The sequence below is a fragment of the Pinus tabuliformis genome, chromosome 4_1 (assembly GCF_031772625.1).
Source record: "Pinus tabuliformis cultivar Carrire ecotype Pingquan chromosome 4_1, CPIR1, whole genome shotgun sequence".
Classification (NCBI taxonomy): Eukaryota; Viridiplantae; Streptophyta; class Pinopsida; order Pinales; family Pinaceae; genus Pinus; species Pinus tabuliformis.
Window position 1 is genome coordinate 896898332 of NC_142303.1, and position 18791 is coordinate 896917122.

The following is an 18791-nucleotide window of genomic DNA, read 5'->3' on the forward strand; positions in this document are numbered from 1 at the left end:
TCTTACATAAAGTAAAAGAAATGAATCAACTAAGGAGGAAAACAATGCATACCTTGACACCTCCCCAGAAACAGAGCCAAAAATTGATGAGCCTTAGTATTTCAACAAGAATTCTACAACACCCAAGGCTACAGACTTAAATTAACAACATGGGTTTCATACAAACTTAAGAGGTGTCGACACTATATGTGAAACATACAATGTGTCCTTACTTCTTTGATCTAATGTAATGGAGTGAATATCATGAAATATAAACTAAACTAACTGTATAAATGGAAATTCTATTTTCTCAAATGTAAACACTAATCCAAATTACAGAAATGGAAATCAAACACTAGCCTAATTGCACAATGTGAAAGTCGCATTGAAAAGGGAACCTAGTATTAACTTAAGAATAAAGAAAGTAAAATAATCTACCATGTATGAAGGAAAGATAATTTTATTAATTAATGCATTCCAAATATGTTATATCAATTGACAAATTTCATTATATACTCCGTGGGGCAATCAAGGAAATCATTATTTTCCTATCCAATTCATAAATCTTTCCATTAACCCAAATTGTTGAGATGTATTGCAGGGGTAAAAATTCAAATCCTATGTGGTCTTTGGTCTTCCTCAATCATGGATTTAGATCCTATTCATCATTATTAATATATAATAATTCCGATTTGCAGTGGGAATCAAATCTGGTGAGGGAAAGTGATGCTACATGTTTGCTACTGGCAATTGCAGCAAGAGGCATGTAATAATATACGAGCAAGAATCTTGCTAAATTCCCAAGTAAATAAATCTAAAATGGGAAATATTTTTATTAATTAGGATGTATTAGGTATCCATTCCAAGTGTAATCACTCCAAAATACCTTTTTTAACATGTGCTAACAAAATAACAAAACATTACTACTTAAAAAATTGGAAATTCAAGAATTAGTGAGCTAGTTAACCTATCAAATACCCAACATAATCATGTGAAAATCAAATGGGGTGAATGGTTTTATTAACTTGAATTTTTTTTATGACCTAATACAATAGGAATCAACTCAAATTAATCTCGTTAACATGTTCTAAAAAATAGCAGAATATTACTACTATTTTGTTACAAGGGAATTCCAGGAATTCTAGATTTTGAACTAGTAAACCAATCCAAGTAGCTCAATAATGAAGATGAATTTTAAAATTTGTTCTAAGGATGAATCATGCTTGTGACTCTTTAAATAATCTTCAAAATAACTTAATTAAACCATTTAATCCAATCGTACAAGAAAATGAGCATCAATACTAAATGCAGAAATGGGAAAAACAAGAATAAGAGATGCATGTGAATAAGAAGTGAAAATAAGAAAAAAAATCTAGAAAAGGGATCTGAGGCTCCTAGGATGGCCAAGACCAAGTATAATCATATTAATATCAATGATACCAATCTTTCAAAGCTAAAATATGCACCAAATTCATTATTTGAATCAATCCAGGTACATCCGTGCTAGAAATGAACGTGGAGATGCAAAAATACAAGTTTTCTCCACAAGAAGAATAAAAAATACATGCCTCTAGAGGAAAATTCAAATTGGCACTTATAAAACATGATTAGGAAGAATTTTCCTTGAAAGGATGAATCTTTCCTGTCCAAAATCCCTAAAATACTGGATCTGGTTCCCAAGACAAAGAATGTGCATTAATGACAGGGAACACATTCCTAGATTTTCTCAATCACTGTATCTCTAGAATTTATCAATAAATTCATGACGTTTTGTTTAGTTATTATGAAATATTAATCCTCCTGTAATATGGAGAAAGTCCCTAGATTATATCCTCTCCAAATCTTGATAATATGTTGAATATTCTCACAATATTCTACAAAAATAAATAATATTTGGCACAAATATGCAATTATCTCTAAACCTTCCTAATGAAAATATTCAAGTTAAAAATATTTCATCTAATTAGAAAAGAGAGGATTAATTTTACTAAGGATTGTCATATGGACCTTAATTTATGTATAATTTGGAGGCCCATCAAAAGGAACAGACGAGCATAAAAGGAATCATAAGTTAGCCTCTGAAACAATTCACAAGATGACTATGATTGAAATATACAACAACAAGTATTCAATAATATTCATACTAATGCAAATGAAATAGTTCATAAGCATCAGTGTAAATTTAATAACATATATTGAAAACAAAACAAGAATAGTCCTATTATATTCACAACATATGCATAAAAAGGTGTCGACTATGAGCTTTTATTAAAGTGAAAGTCCCAAACATACATTAAAATTTCCCAACCAATAGACCCAGTAGTGGAAGATGAAGCCAACACCTACTCCTCCAATGAAATATACTCCCTCTATGTTAAGGAGAAGCCAAGGCTCTCAAAAAAACTTCCAAGCATATGATCCTTAGCCAAAATGCCAACCAAAATCCCTTTACATGGGTTATGAGGGTATACTTATAACAAATGAGATGACTAATCATCTTGTCTTTGTGACTCTTGGACTTCCCTCATGATTCTTTGACTTCTTTCAACCATGAACTTTGGACTTCATTTTAAAATGAATCTTCATATTCCACAATTCACACTTGGAATTTCACTTATAATTAATTACAAAAGAATATTTCAATATGATCATACCAATATAAGACAAAATTTGGTAGAGTCAACTAGACAACCTAAGAAGACAAAGAAAAGTTAAGCTTGAGTTTGGGGAAACTCCAACTCAACCACTTCAACTTGTAGTTTCTCGGTCACATAGTGGTACCAATATTTGTACTTTGTGATGAATTCACCGAACTGTGTGATGAGATGAGGCTAGAAGTGGACTCTAGCCTCCATTGCATATGGGTACATTACCTTGGAACCGGTCAAAGTTTCCTTCTTCAACAGGAGAAACATGGTATTGATATGGGCAGGGTCCCCAATGTACTTCTACATACTATGCATGTTCAATTCTAAATCTTCCTTAGTAGCGATCTTCCTCAGCTGGTCCAAGAATTATTCAACCTCCTCCGTAACTTTATTCTTGCCTTTAGATTCGGTGAGTGAGCCAACTGAAGGGATCATGTGTGACTTCGCCATTAAATCCACACTATTGCACAACCATGCATCTAGGGCCTGAATGTTGGTGATGAATGAGATGGGATGCTTTTTAGTCTGGATAACCATTCAAACCTCTACTTTCTCCAACCCAGCATGTTGGCTTGTCTTCTTCACCAACTCATTAGGTGGCCCTTTGTGATGAATTTCCCACTCATGCAAGGTAGAGATAGTTGTATGAATAACATTTAGATATTTAACATTATCGTTGCACTTCTTCTACATGCCATGCAAACATAAAACTTATTTGTGCACAATGATAAGCTACTCATAGACGCTTTTCATGGTTTCTCCCAATGTCGATACGTCTCCAAGTATGGATATCTTAAGTTCTTCTAAATACATCCATATGGTAGTTGCTTTATAGACCTCTTCTTGGAGCTATTCCACTTGTTTACTTGCTTCCTATAAGTTCTTTACCTTCTGTCTATTCTCAGCCATGAGGTACACCATGTTTGACTTGGTAGCACCTGCGAAGACCAAGTTACTGCAGTAGTGGCTTCTGGATTCCTCTTGGTATCCATCATAATCACCCTTTCTCTAATGAAAACAAGAGATGTGAGATCCTCCAGAAAGTGTTTCTTTATCACTTTTACAATATTCTTCTGACACTCATCATAACTTAGATTGTATGTATCCATGACTGGAAAATTGTTATGAGGAAAAATTGCCTCTTCATCGCTTAGAGGTTTCTCTACTAGCGTAGGATGGGGAGACATAATAGAGATCTATTGTGTGCTCGAGATGAGATAAAAATCTTTTCTCAACATGAGATCAAAATCTTAGCTTTTCTACTCTAGTTCCACCTCCATATCCTGGATTACTATTAGATCTTCAATTCGATTTCCTTATCCTGCAATTCCTTTCTCTCTTCTTCCAGCAACTAACCCTATCCCTCCTCCTCAATTTTCTTCAATGCTTCTTCTTCTTCTTCTTTCATACATATTTATTCCTCTTCTTTCCTTTTCATTTCTTCTCGTTCCTTCTATTCTTGTTCTTCCTTCTTCTTAAGTTTTTTCTCATACTTCCTTTGTTCTCTCTTTCTTCCTGTTGCTATGTTTGATTTTAGGATGATTGGATCTTCTTTTCGTTTGCGGCTCTATTCTTCTGGTCTAATATGAAAAAAAGAACTTTCCCTTTTCATACATTGTGTTGTGCCTTACTGATGGTTTTTATTTCAACTGAGGAGTAACTTATGATGTTCCTGCAAAGTTGACTTGTTGGTAGGGCTTAGAGGCATTGTAACAATTCTTTATCCTCTCCTCCTCAGGCTTGAAAAATGTCTTGCTCGACCAATTAAAATGAAGCCTTGCATAGTTTTGTTTGAAAATATTCTTGGGATCATACAAAATGTAATCCATTAGACCGAATGCAAATTTATCTATCTATTTTCCTTCAGTGTCAGCAACCTTCACATTCTAGATCTTGTACAATCCAATTTGCAAAGGAAGAGTGGGCTAAGGTGCTTTCTTCTTCCTTTGCAATAATTCTAATAAACTTGTGGAAAGATGATAAGCATATTCTTGCGTGACCATCTTGTCTATGGAAAACCTCGATAGAAGATGTGGAGACTTATGACTGCCAAACACTTTGAGGTAAGTGCCATTCGATGAGGCAAACCAATCCACCAATTCTGATATTTCTTCCATCACCTCGCATGAAATGCAAGGTGAGTTTTCATCAAATATCATATTGTAAAATGGAATGAGGAAGTGGTCCATCAGGTTCTCCATGAATCCTTTGTGGTTGTAATCCAAAAAAAATTCCAATAGATGTGCATAGTAAGTTCCTTGAGTGCCCAAGTCTAACTCATTCCAGCAAAAGCATTCTGAGAACATATGGCTTCCAATAAGTAAGAAAACATGTAGAACCCAGCTTCATTACCCTTGAGAGGGTTCTTGGAATTAGTTACATGGGTCCTCAATTGTTGAGCCAACAAGTTTGACTAGTTAAATGGTATTACTTCTTTCACAATCTAATGTATTAAGAATTCCCAACCTTCGGGAAATGTCCCAATACTCTTCTTTCCATAGACGTGACAAGATAGAAATATTAAGAACTAAAATTCCTTCCTAAGAGATTTGTTCTTGTAACTATTTTTGGGTGTTTGGCAGAATTTGGATGGATCTTGCACCCAAATTTTGATGACATCCTTTGTGCTTAAGTAGCTGGTGACTGCATAGAAGTGGGTATCCATGTAAGATTCGGGTGGTGACAAATGATTCGTACAGTGAAAATCACGTGCGATAAAAGAGGTAAGAATTCATCCACTGACGTTGTAGAGAGTCATGGTATTTGTATCCATATGTGAAAGAATCTAGTTGATTATGTATGTGCATGGAAAGGCTAGACACCTACATGCAATATTGTGCAATACTGAACTTTTCAAATTGATGTAAATTTGTTAGTCTTCAAGATATTCTTTGAAATTTCTTGTTATGTAAACGTATTTCACTTTATTCCATGTAATGCCTGAGTCCTTCTCAATGAATATTTGAATATTTGAAAGCACTAACATAATGGTAGGAACACTCTCAACTATGTCACCAGTGATTATTTATATGGTGTCTTTTGAGGCAGATCTCTTGGGTGAGATGATGATAACAACTAATGGAGAGATATAACCTCAAAAAGTTGTAGTACATTTATGAAAAAATGCACTCATGGAAAACATGAATTATCTCAAGAAAATCAGTCTGTTCAGCAAGATCAAGGCATAAAATCACACATTGATAGGAAATATTGTGCAATTCCCAAGTTGAAGGTGGGAGAGTAGCCTCATGAAATGCGCATTGCATAGTCCAAGTGACGAGGGATGAGGGATTAGGCTTGTGAATAAAAAATGCATGGTTGGGAAAGCTAATGATCGCACATTGCATAGTCTCATAGGCTAGCTAAAATATTTCCTCTTGAATATGAGAAATGCGTAGTTGGGAAAGGAAACTGCTTTCCAAAATTGTACAAATCTTCCCGGGAAAGAGGGAAAAAATGGAAGATCTAAGTGCTAGTGTAGAAAGGAAATTAGATCTAGATAAGAGACGGTTATATCAATGAAAATAAAAGAAAAAAATAATCATGCAAAAGGGAAAACGAACATGCACAAAGTGACCCAATAGTGAAAACTACTGGTGGACAAAAGCAAGAAACTAATGCGACACTTGGAAAACATGAACAATGGAATGAAAAAACATTTGTACAAGCTAATTGTAACACCCTCCTGCACATTTACCTAAGATAACCAGTCCAATGGGTTGAAGATGTGAAAAAGAGTAACTATGATGTGATTCAACTCCTCATGTATAATTAAGGAAGTGGAATCGACAAAGAAAAACTAATCTGACCTTTCTGAGGAGCTACAGAACCTTTAGGAGACAACCAACCCTTCTAGGTTCCAAACCCCTGGGACAACTTGTAATTTTTCTAAGCTAGGCCCCTAGTCACTCCCATTAAAAGTCATACATGTGACTAGGACCCTCCAATTACTCCCACAACAAGGAATTCTTGCGACTATGGCCTTCTTTAGGCAGTTTTGAGCCAACGACCCTAGATTCTATACCACTTTTTCAGGGATAGGTCTCACGCCTCTACCCAAAACTTCATAAAACTTCCTGAAATGATAAATAAAAAAGAAATTAATCTACTAATGAAAACATTGGTACAAGGACTTGACCTCAAGCCTACTAGCCATGACAAGCATTTTCTCAAATATATCACAAAGATGTAATCTATAGGTCATAACCACAGATTTGAGCATAAGGGTCTCATACTTATATGAGTATCATTAAGAATAATTGACGCCTTATCAAAATAGATGCTTTATCATCTATTAGGTCATATATTCATTCACATTTCTTGTGCTAATCAAAAGATGATGAGAGAGTTGAACGAAGTCTATCATGAACCATGCTTATAACCAGCATATAAACAACAGAATAACAAGGATATAACAACCATAAAGCCACATATTAACAAGTACATTTACACATGAAATACCAAGGAAAAAGGATTTATTATTAATTTATGAATAAGCCAACCAAGTTAGAGGTTCGCATGAACCACCTGACCATAGATTGGGCTAATCAAAATCTTTCTTTCAACCAATCACAACTGTGCCATATTCCAAGCATGAATGTGGGACTCACAATAGAACCAATCAAGGCTTCCTAAGGATTTATCATATATCCACCAAGGGATTCCTAGACCTAAAATTGTCATCAATACAGCTAGGCTTTACCAAAATCCCATTGGATCACTAGGCCCTAAATAAGAATGGATGCCTCTGGATCTCTCCACCTAAACCATGAGGAATTTGTCTATATCCACCTATAAGATCTATCACATATCACAACACTCACCAGTCGAGTATTCCTAGGACCAATGAGGCTTCACCCTCTAGGCTTTATAGTATATCTTGTCATTCACTAGCTGAGGATTCCTAGGCATACCAAGGGCATACACAATCAGGATTTATCAAAATCCCACCTTCACTAGTCTAGGGATTCCTAGGCCTTGTGTTTCTTCCTTGAGACCACCCCACTCAATTTTGAAACCATCCAACAATCTAGCTCAACCAAAGTAAGAGAATCTGATCACACTATAGCTATCAAGAAATGGCAAGGTAAGGCTGAAAACCACTATCATACATGGAAAAGCCCATGCAGAACCAAAAACATAGATGCATTTACCATGGATGGAAAAACTATCAAGGAAACCATACATACAACTTGAAACCTGTAAGTAATCCTGTTGTAGCCACTTGATCCCACTATTCCTTGTTTAATCCTTTCTTAGTCTTTATTCCTTTTGCATTTTTTCCTCCAATGATAAAATGCTCCAAGAATACTCTAAGTTTCCAAGAGTATGAGAGAGAGGGATCCAAAATTGAAATGACAAAAAGGTTGTGAACTAATCCTCATAAGCCTTTTTTTAAATGAGGCCTCTATTTTCTTAATTTTCCATTATTTTCCTTCATTTTTCTCCTCACACGAAACCTATGACCTTTCACCTACCTTTTCTCCTCATTTCCATTATTTTCATAAATAAAATGGAAAATTAATGCCATTTTTCCTTTCCAAAGCTTTTCCCATTTCCTTTTCCAATTTCCTTAGCCATAATAAACCAATTTAACACCTACACTAGGATGTTTTTCCCTACATTCAACTTGGAATACGTGTCCCACAACCTTGGTTATTATTTTTCCTTTATTAACTTTATTAAATTAAATTTTTACTAGGGATGTTACAAAACCATCCCACTTGGGGGAACATCATCCTTGGTGTTCAATGAAACCTAGAACTAATAATAACACAAAAAAGAAAAACATACTACCCATCGAGCTTTATAGCTTAGCTCTGTATAGTATTTACAATGATCAACCTGCTAAAGGCAAACCAACATGAAGAATAAAACAACATGATAACCATAATGACATGAAACCCATACTAGTTATTGAAGCTTTATAACACAACTCATGGTGTTATTTACATCCATATAGATATATACATATACCAAAACATCACACCAAAAAATATACCAAAATACATTCGCTCAACCAATGAATAAAGAAGGATACATAGTTCACATCTGATTCACCATCTCTCATATAGCTTCATTGGGTCTAAAGTGCTTCCATTGCAATTTAACATACTCGATTTCTTGGTTCTAGAGCATGAGAATTTTTCTCTGCAAAATACACTAAGGTTTTGACTAGAGTTATCCATCCAGCTCCACTTGAAATACATACCAGTCAATCACATGATCAACTTATTAAACATACTTCTTAAGGAATGACGTATGGAAAACATCATGGATTTTCATTGTCAGAGGCAGTGCAAGTTGATAGGCCACTAGTCCAATCCTTTCAAGAATCTTGAAAGGTCCAAAACACTGAGGTGTTAGTTTGGCACATGATCCAATTCTAAAGCAACTATTTCTGGGCTTGATGTGCAAGTACACCTATTCTCCAACCTGAAACTCCTTAAATAACCTATGCTGATATGAATAAATTTTTTTCCAGTCCTATGCTTCCTTTATATTATTCTTGATTACCTTCATTTCATGTTCCATCTCTGCTAACATGTGCAACCCTATCAACACCCTATTCACTATATCACTCCAACTCATGGGAGTGTTACAAATATGCCAATAAAGTGCCTCAAATAGACTCATCCTCAGTGACTCTTTCTACCTATTGTTTTAAGAAAACTCAACGAATGGAAGGTAATCATCCCATCTCCTCTGCTGATGCATCACATACAACCTCAAAATTTCCTCCAAGATCTTGTGGACCCTCTATTTCTGTGCATCTGTCTGTGGATGATAAGTTGTGTTGATGGCAAACTTTGTGCCAAAACCCGTAAAGAACTCCATCCATAATCTAGAAGTGAACTTCGCATCCATATATAACACAATATTCCTTGGAACACCATGCAACCTCACTACATCTCTAATTAAGACCTGTGCTACATCACTAGCAAAATAGGTATACTTCACTAGAATGAAGTGTGCTACCTTGTTAACCCATCCACCACAACCATGATGGAATCATTCTGTCTAGATGTCCTTAGCAAACCTATGATGAAATTCATGGAAATGACCTTGCATTTCCACTATGGAATCAAAATTAGTTGTAGTAATCCACTTGGATGCTTATGTTATGCTTTTACCTGTTAACAATCTAAGCATCTAGCCACAAAATCTACCACTTCCTTCTTCAAATTCGACCAATAACAAAATTTCTTCGCTATTTTCAATATCTGTTTCCATCCTGGTTGCCTGAATATGGTTTATCATGAAACTCTCTGAAGATAAGCTTCTTTAGCTCACTATTGTCTAAAACATAGATCATGTCCCTAAATATTATCAAACCATCCATTGTGAGATGATAGTCCACATCCTAATCACCTATACCCTACTATAAATTGTGCCTATGCTCCATGTACCTATCATCCTATTGTCCTACCTATAAAATATGATCTTGTAACTCTGTCCCGTAAGAACTCATAGTTGCTATATAATTCGACCGTACTCTTATGCTAAGAGCATCTGCAACCCTATTTTCCTTTCCCTTAATGTACCAGATCTGAAAGTCAAAATCTCTAGAAGTGGTCAAAAATCTAACTTGCCTGCAATTCAAATTCATTTGGTCAAACAAATACCTCAATCCACTATGATCACTCATCAATACAAATCTCCTACAAAGAATATAGTGCCTCCGCATCTTTAATGCATGGATGATCGCTACTAACTCAAGATCATGTGTCAGATAATTCTGCTCATTCTCATTAAGATTTCAAGATTCATAGCATAGCACCTATGCCTCTTGCATCAGGACTCCACAAAGTCCTCTCTTGTAGGAATATATATACACCATGGACTCTTTATCTGGATATGCAATTTTTAAGACTAGAGAATTTTTCAATAACTACTTAAATTGCTCAAAAATTGTTTAACATTCCTTGGTTCATTCAAATTTCTCACCTTTCCTCTGCAATGACGTAATAGGATATGCAATCTGGGAGACATTCCTGATGAGACTCCTATAATAACCTTCTAGTCCCATAAATTATCTTAGGTCATCCATGTTTGTAGGAATTTCCCACTCCATGATAACTCTTATCTTTTTTGGATATACTTCTACACCCTCCTTGGAAACAATGTGCCCCAAGTAATGTACTTCTGTTTGAAGGAAACTGCATTTTATAAGCTTGGAATACAACTGATGCTCTCTTGGAAATCTCAACATTGCTTCTAACTGTTCAAAATGCTCTTTTGCATTCTAATAATATATCAATATATCATCAATGAATACAATGACAAACTTGTCTAGATAAGGACACAACACACTATTCATAAAGCACATGAAAGTAGATGGAGAATTAGTCAAACCAAATGGAGCTACAACAAACTCATAATTCCCATACCTCTTTCTAAAATCAGTTTTGTAAATGTCTTCTTCCTTAATGCATACTCGATGATATCCTAATCTCAGATCAATCTTCAAAAACAATGCTTCTACCTTCAAATAGTCAAACAAGTCATCAATCCTTGGCAACAAATACCTATTCCTTATGGTAACCTTATTCAACTTCTTGTAATTAATGCATAACTTAAGAATACCATCCTTATTCTTCAAAAAGAACATGGGTGCACCCCAAAGTGATACATTTTGCCTAGTGTATCCCTTGTCAAGAATTTCCTTCAATTCCAACTTCAACTCTACTAACTCTCGTGTGGTCATCCTGTATGGTTCCGTTGATGCTGGTGCTACCCCTAGTACCAACTCAATAGAGAAGTCCACTTCTTTGGGAGATGGAAAATTTGAAATCTCTACTTGAAACACATCCTGAAACTACTACAAGATCGGGTACCTCTCAATAACTTTTTCATCCTCAACATCCTCACCTTTCTCACTAGAAATATGCACTATAAATAATGCACACCCTTTTCTGCAATTGCGCTTTACCTTCATAACTATCACCATTCCAACTATTTTATATTTCTTCTCACCATAGAAGATTCTATGTTCCCCATTGTCATCCAAACACTCAATAGCTTTGTGATAGTAGTCCACCTTAGTCCTATGAATATACAACCAATCAATATCCAAAAGCATACTATATGATCCCAACCACAATACATTGAAATGTGCTGAGGTAGGCATATAATTCATCTCGATTCCATAGGATATTACCCAATGATTAACTCTCTTCTTTGAACTTGTAGCCAACTATGCTAACCAAGATTCTTCATGCACTTATTTATTCAAACCACACTTATCCTCTAGGTCAAGACTTACATAAATATAATTATACTGAGGGTTAATTAAAATAGAAACAACTTGATCACAGAGCTTACCATCCATATCGACAATGGATGCTTAGTGTTCCACCTACCTGTTATGATGTTCTACATAAACATGTGGAATGCCCTGCCCAACATCCCCAACTATCTGCGCATCCTTGCACTGTAAATATGAGACCTACCACCCTGATTTTATGGACAATTTCCCTTAAGATTCTAGTTACCACATGCCTAACACTGCAACCATCCCTTACCATCACCTTCATTTTGTTTTTCACCAAGATGAGGTCCTTTAAAATTCTTGTAGGGTGCGACATTTTCTTTCTCACCTGCATCCTGAGGTCATGTTCACTTTAGCTACCATTTACCTATAGTGTTGTCTTTCCCTTTACAACCTTGCTAAGACTCTATCTTATGCTTTTATTTCTCATAAAAAGGCTTTAATTTCCCAATGACGTATTTAAGTGACAGAGGCTCATCATACTCAATATGATCTCTAAATGATAATGGAAATCTATGGAAAAATCTCTCAAATTTGTATTTTTCATCCTTAAGATATGCTACATACCTCAAAAACTCAAGGAACATGGTCGTTTACTCCTCATCCATCATCGACCCCATATTTAGCTTATAGAATCCCTTGTATTTCTTGTTGTAGTACCTCTATAACAAATATTTCTTCTTGAAATGTCTCTTGACTTCATACCAAATCATCTCCTCTATCTTGATGTCTCTAACCCTCTTCACATCTTCCCACCATATGTTTTCTTTCCATTTAAGGCCGAAGATAGCTATTTTGGCCTTCATATTCTCATTTGAAATCATGGAGATCAAATAACTTCTTCATCCCAGGTAACCATGCATGTTCATCTTCTGGCTTCTTAAAATCCCCATCAAAGGTAGGTGACTTTACTTTCTTGAACTCATCTAGAAAATATCCCATGGCACTCCTCCTGTAAGGATGATGACGATGATAAACATGGTACCTGTTAGAACAAGAAATAGAATATAGTATGTTTCCATCACCTCTTCTTAATTGTGTATTCAATAACCTACCCTTTCTGATTGTGTCATCCCTATCCAACCTATCCTCACCATGCAATCTACTACCATATGCCCCATTATTCCTATCCTCCTTCCCATGATTGATCCTAAGTGGTCCCTATCTTTGCAAGTATGACAAACTCTGAAGGATTACTGCATTAAATTTTGTTTGTTTCTCTTGTGGCTGAATGATTCTATCATTGTCTGCTTTTCAACTTCTTATTTCATCCTTCAAACTTCTCAATGTGTTTGCTAAGTCGGAAGAGTGCCCACCACCGTGTATCCTATTTGATCCATAGGGAGAATCTTGTGAGCTGTAGTTTACCATCTTCCTAGTCATATTTGATTTTCTTCCTTCTACTATACCATGCTAGCTTAAACCAAAACATAACATAATCAACATACTTCAGTATAGTTTAGGGGAGGATATCGCATCTGCAAGATCAAGTGGATTACCACAATACATGTGTAAACATAATAATAGAATTATATAAAAATAATAATAGAATTATATAAACATCATCTCAACCATAATCCAGATATCATGCAAGATTATACCAACCATGTACCATGATCTCATGTATGACAAGTATAACCATGTCAATGTATGCATAATGATGTATAGACACTTACATGCATAAAAAGTGCATAACCGACACGTACTTACAAAAAATACATCCAACAATAACACCATCTACTTTCACATGGTGACACAACTGCAAAAATTCCTACACAACAAGTACATAGAACAAAATCATAAACAACACATATGAAACCGACATGTATGCATGACCAACACATTCCACCCATCTAGTCTAAAGGGTGAACCATGCACTGATACCACTCATGAACACCCTCCTCCCACAACTACCCAAGCTAACCGATCCACTGGAATAAACATGTGATGAATAGTTACGATGATGTGACTCAACTCCCCATGTACAATTAAGGAATTATAATCAACAAAACAAAACCAATATGACCTTTCTCATGAGCTACAGAACATTCAGGATACAACAAACCCTTCTAGGTGCCCAACCCTTGAGACAACTTGTCATTTTGTTGAGATAGACCCCTAGTTGCTCCCATGGCAAGCCATGAATTCAAATGAGACCATCCAGTTTCTTGCACAACAAGGCGTGCATGCAACTATGACCTTATTCAAACAGTTTTGAGCTAGTACCCCCATATTTTGTGCCACTTTTTCATGGTTGGGTCTCAAAATTCCACCCAAAACTACATGAAACTTTCAGAAATGATAAATAACAAGGAATTTAACGTACTAATGTAAGCATTTGTACAAGGAGTTGACTTGAACCCTACTAGCCATGACAAAAAATTTGTTAAACATATCACAAACATGTAATCTATAGGTCATAACCAAAGATATGATCATAGGGGTCTCATACTTATTTGAGAATCATCAAGAAGAATTGATGCCTTATCAAAAGAATTGTATTATCGTCTATTAGGTCATATATTCATTCACATTTATTGTAATAATAAAAACATGACGAGATCCATAACCAAATCTTATCATGAACCTTGCTTATAACCAATAGAATAACAAGGATAGAACAAACATAAAAACCACATATTAAAAAGTACATTTACACATGAAATACTAAAGGAAAAGGAGTTCTTATTAATATAGGCATAGGCCAACCAAGTCACCGTATATCCCACTAGTCACTAGTCGAGGATTCATAGGCCCAACAAGGCTCCACCCTCCAGGATTTACCGTATATCTCACCATTCACTAGTCGAGGATTCTTAGGCCTACCGAGGGAACACATAGTCAAGATTTACCGCAATCCAACCTTCACCAATAGAGGGATTCCTAGGCCTTGTGTTCCTCCCTTGATACCACCCCACTCAATTTCGAAAACATCCAGAAATCTAGCTCAACCAAAACAAGAGAACCCCAAACAATGTAAACTTTGAAACGAGAACTATAAACTCAAAACAGGAACATTGGCAAAAAAAACCCCGAAAAACATCAAAAAAAGTGCTAAAAACAAAAATTGTGTATAGTGGAACGATGTTTTTATTTTTTAGGCGTCAATTTTGAACATGTTTTAAAAATGGCAGTGACTACGAAATTTACTATGAAATTCTCGTGCAAAATATAGCTTCAAAACAAAAGTGATGATAGTGGAAAAAATATTTTTTTTTTTAGGGTCAATTTTCAAAATTTTTAAAAAATGATAGTAAAACCATATTTTTATGTGCCAATCAAAGTTATTTATGATGGAAAAAATACATTAATGTTTTTGGTAGAATATCATTTTTCTTTCCTAAGTATAAATTCAATATGTTTTCAACCATAACATGCTAGATACAGAAGAAATTGAAATTTTTTCAACTATAAAATTAAAAAACCATGACATTATGAACAAATTACATTACTAAATGAATTCAAAAGTCATTATTTGTATATTGAATAAAACGTACATTATATCTCTAATTTAATATTGCATTGTAGATATTTTAAACAATAAAATTTATGATAATTAAGACATATAATCCAACAACATAAAAATGCCTCACCCCCTTGAATAGTAGAAATAATATGTTTTTGGGACAAGAGATTGGTTAGCTGTGGAGCGAGGCGAATGAAACAGCATGGGTTTCCTTAGGGTTTTGACAGTACCCTGCAGGCGGTAGGCCTGTTGAGCTAGAGACCTGCGGTAAACACTGGTGAAGCAGAGCGCTGGTGGAAGGAACCATAAGGGCCGGAACAATGTTTCCCCCCCAGGGGGAGGACCAAGAGCCTCCCCCCTCTCCGGACGCGAGAGCACGACAAACGGCAGATGGGGACAAACCGAATGAAGTCAGCGAAGGTACCAGGCACAACAATCAGCAGAGGGATAAAGAATCTGAGACAGAGAACAGAAATAAAGCAAGTTCCTCAACTTGCAAACATGTTGCCACTAATCGACCAAAGGTGTTCTTCCCAAGTGAAAGAATCAACGCCCGAATACAGTACATGCGGGATCATGCATTGATCGGCAAGTTTATAGGGATTTGGCCTACAGAACGAGCTCTGAGGGCTTGGATCAGCACTGTTTGGCATCCAAAAGGGGACATATCTCTGCATTTAGGAGCAAAGGGCTTCTTCACTGCTGTTTTCAACTATCTAGAAGATCGAACCAGAATCCTGGAAGGAGGGCCATATTTTTTTAATTCGGCAGGCCTATTTCTCAAAGGCTAGGTGGAAAGATTCAACCCAGACAAGGAGGATTTGCGTTGCGCGCCAGTATGGATAAGGCTTTACTCTTTGCCTTGGGAATACTGGGAGGAAACTTCACTGCAGGAGATCGGCAACGCTATTGGCGAATTTGTAAGGGTAGCAGAGGAAACAAGACTTCGCAAGAAGATTTCATACGCCCGGATATGTGTTTACATGGATCTCAAACAACCATTGCCAGATACGGTAAGCTTCTTTCACGAAGACTCTGAATGGGTTCAAGTCATAGACTATGAACAGGTTCCCTTTCGATGTAGGAAATGCCATGAAATAGGACACCTGTATAGAGACTGCCCACTAAATAAGCCACCCTCTATGCCAGACAAATCCAGCAATCATTCTCCTAATGGATTCACAAAGGTTGTCACTCGAAGAAGAGGAAACAAAAAGCCCACCAACAATCCCAAGGCAAACCCTAGCAATAAGGCAACATCTAGCAAGAAATTCGAAGTTCTGAACAAAACAGATGAGAAAGGTTTGGATGAGGAACAGGAGAAAGACGAAGCAGTCCAGCAACAACAACCGGGGGAAACATCAATGCAAGGAGGGAAAAATATCATCCATCAAGAGCACCTGAAAGAGCCTCATAATAACATGTCAAAGTCAACTGAAAAAATGGATATGGAGTACTCTCAACTAAGCGGAAAAGCTTCGACAGAAACAGAGGATATTCTTCAATCGCCCCAAGTGATGGACGAGGACCTGGAGACCCTGGATATCGGGGAGCTGGATATCCCAGGTCTGGAACAAGCATGTCGTACAAAGAACTTCGAAAAAATCCCGAAACAGCAGGTGGACAATCAAGTAACAGTATTAAGCAAGGCACAGAAAAAATATTCTCTAGGGGTACAGATTGGCAGTCCATGGGACGGCAAGTTCATAACCAAGGACAGCAAAAAAAGGGGACGGAAAACCACCCTAGAAAGAACAATCAAGATAGGAGAGATTCTGGTGGAGTCAGGGCGATATGCCAAACTGACTAAGTACTTCAATGTACACCCCAACCTTTCTCAATGAAGTTAATCTCTTGGAATATTAGAGGGCTTAACGACCCCAGGAAAGGAAGAATCCTAAAAAACATGTTGAAGCAAGAAAAACCCAGTATTCTCTTTCTACAAGAGACGAAGTGTAACTCCACAGTTCTGGAAAGAATAGCTGCGAAGGCCTGGCCAGGAGGGCTCGTCACAGCAGTAGACGCACACGGCGCTTCCGGAGGCTTAGCCATTCTTTGGGATGCCCGGACAATCCACCTCAGCAACATTCAAGCTAATAAGAACTTCATCCAAGCCACATTCCATCTCTCAGGTACGAATGCTCATGGACTGCTAACTAATGTGTATTTCCCACAGGAAACAGCTCAAAAAAACCAACTTCTGAACACATTGTCGGAACTCAATAGAGACAGACCTCTTCCTCTATGGATCTCTGGAGGAGATTATAACTTGATAGCCAGTATGGACGAAAAAAGAGGAGGCAGAAGCAACTCAAATAATGATGACGGTCTTCTAAAGAACTTCATAAACAACAACTGGCTAATGGACGTCCCAACCAGCAACGGAATCTTCACCTGGACAAATAAGAGAGCAGGAGCGCAACAAATAGCATCGCGCCTTGATCGGTTCCTCATCTCAGATAACGCAACTCATGTAGGTGGAGAATTTACAGCTTCCATTATCCCATGCTCTGGATCAGATCATTGGCCCATAGAACTCCAATGGAACAGGCCTGGTCAAAACCTCAAATGCCCCTTTCGTTTTGAGGAATTTTGGCTTTCTCATCCAGATTTTGAAAAGATGGTCAGATCATGCTGGACAAATTTCAATACAACTGAGGGTACAAGAATGGCCAGGTTCCAACAAAAACTTAAAAATCTCAAAAAGGCCATCAAAAATTGGAACCACAAGACATTTGGTAACATCTTTGCAGATCAGGCCCAACTCCATACTGAAATGAAGAAAATACAACAATCAATTATCACTGGCGGGCGAACAGAGGAACTCTCCAAACAGGAACAAGATATAGAATCAAAAATCTTAGAAAGAGCTAAGCAGGAGGAAATCCTATGGTGGCAGAAATCCTGAATAAGATGGCTCAAAGAAGGGGAAAAAAATACAAAATTCTTTCACAAAACCACAGTCCAAAGAAGAATGATGAATCAAATTACTCATGTTACTAATGAGCAGGGAGAGAAGATTGAAACAGCTGAGGGCATAGAAAAGGAATTCACCAACCATTTCACAAAAGCCTACCAAGAGCCCGAAATCAATCGAATGCCAGCTATCAACCGACTCACTAGGAACATACCCAAGGTCATAACGGAGGAGCACAATAGTTTACTGATCCAACCTATCACTCTGCAGGAAGTTGAAGAGGCGGTTAAACAGATGAAAGAAGGAAAAGCGCCCGGACCGGACGGTTTCACAGCAAACTTCTTCCACAAATTCTGGGACCTGATAAATAACGAAGTATGGCAGGTGGTCGAGGAGTCCAGAGAGCTCAGGTGGATGTATCCAGGACTAAATGCTACTTTCATTGCTCTAGTCCCTAAAGGAGAAGACTCCAACAAACCGGACAAATACAGGCCTATTGCACTCTGTAAC

General features: G+C 36.9%; 1 protein-coding gene across 1 annotated transcript; it reads left to right on the forward strand.

Moving 5' to 3' along the window:
* The first annotated feature begins 17270 nt into the window (after window positions 1-17270).
* Window positions 17271-18272, forward strand: LOC149179058 (uncharacterized). Its single transcript, XM_089422336.1, has one exon. The coding sequence runs from the start codon at window positions 17271-17273 to the stop codon at window positions 18270-18272; it is 1002 nt and encodes a 333-aa protein (XP_089278462.1).
* Window positions 18273-18791: the final 519 nt, after the last annotated feature.

What these genes read in the sequence shown, in the direction of transcription:
- LOC149179058 (XM_089422336.1), top strand. Translation starts at nt 17,271, where the DNA reads ATGTTGAAGCAAGAAAAACCCAGTATTCTCTTTCTACAAGAGACGAAG.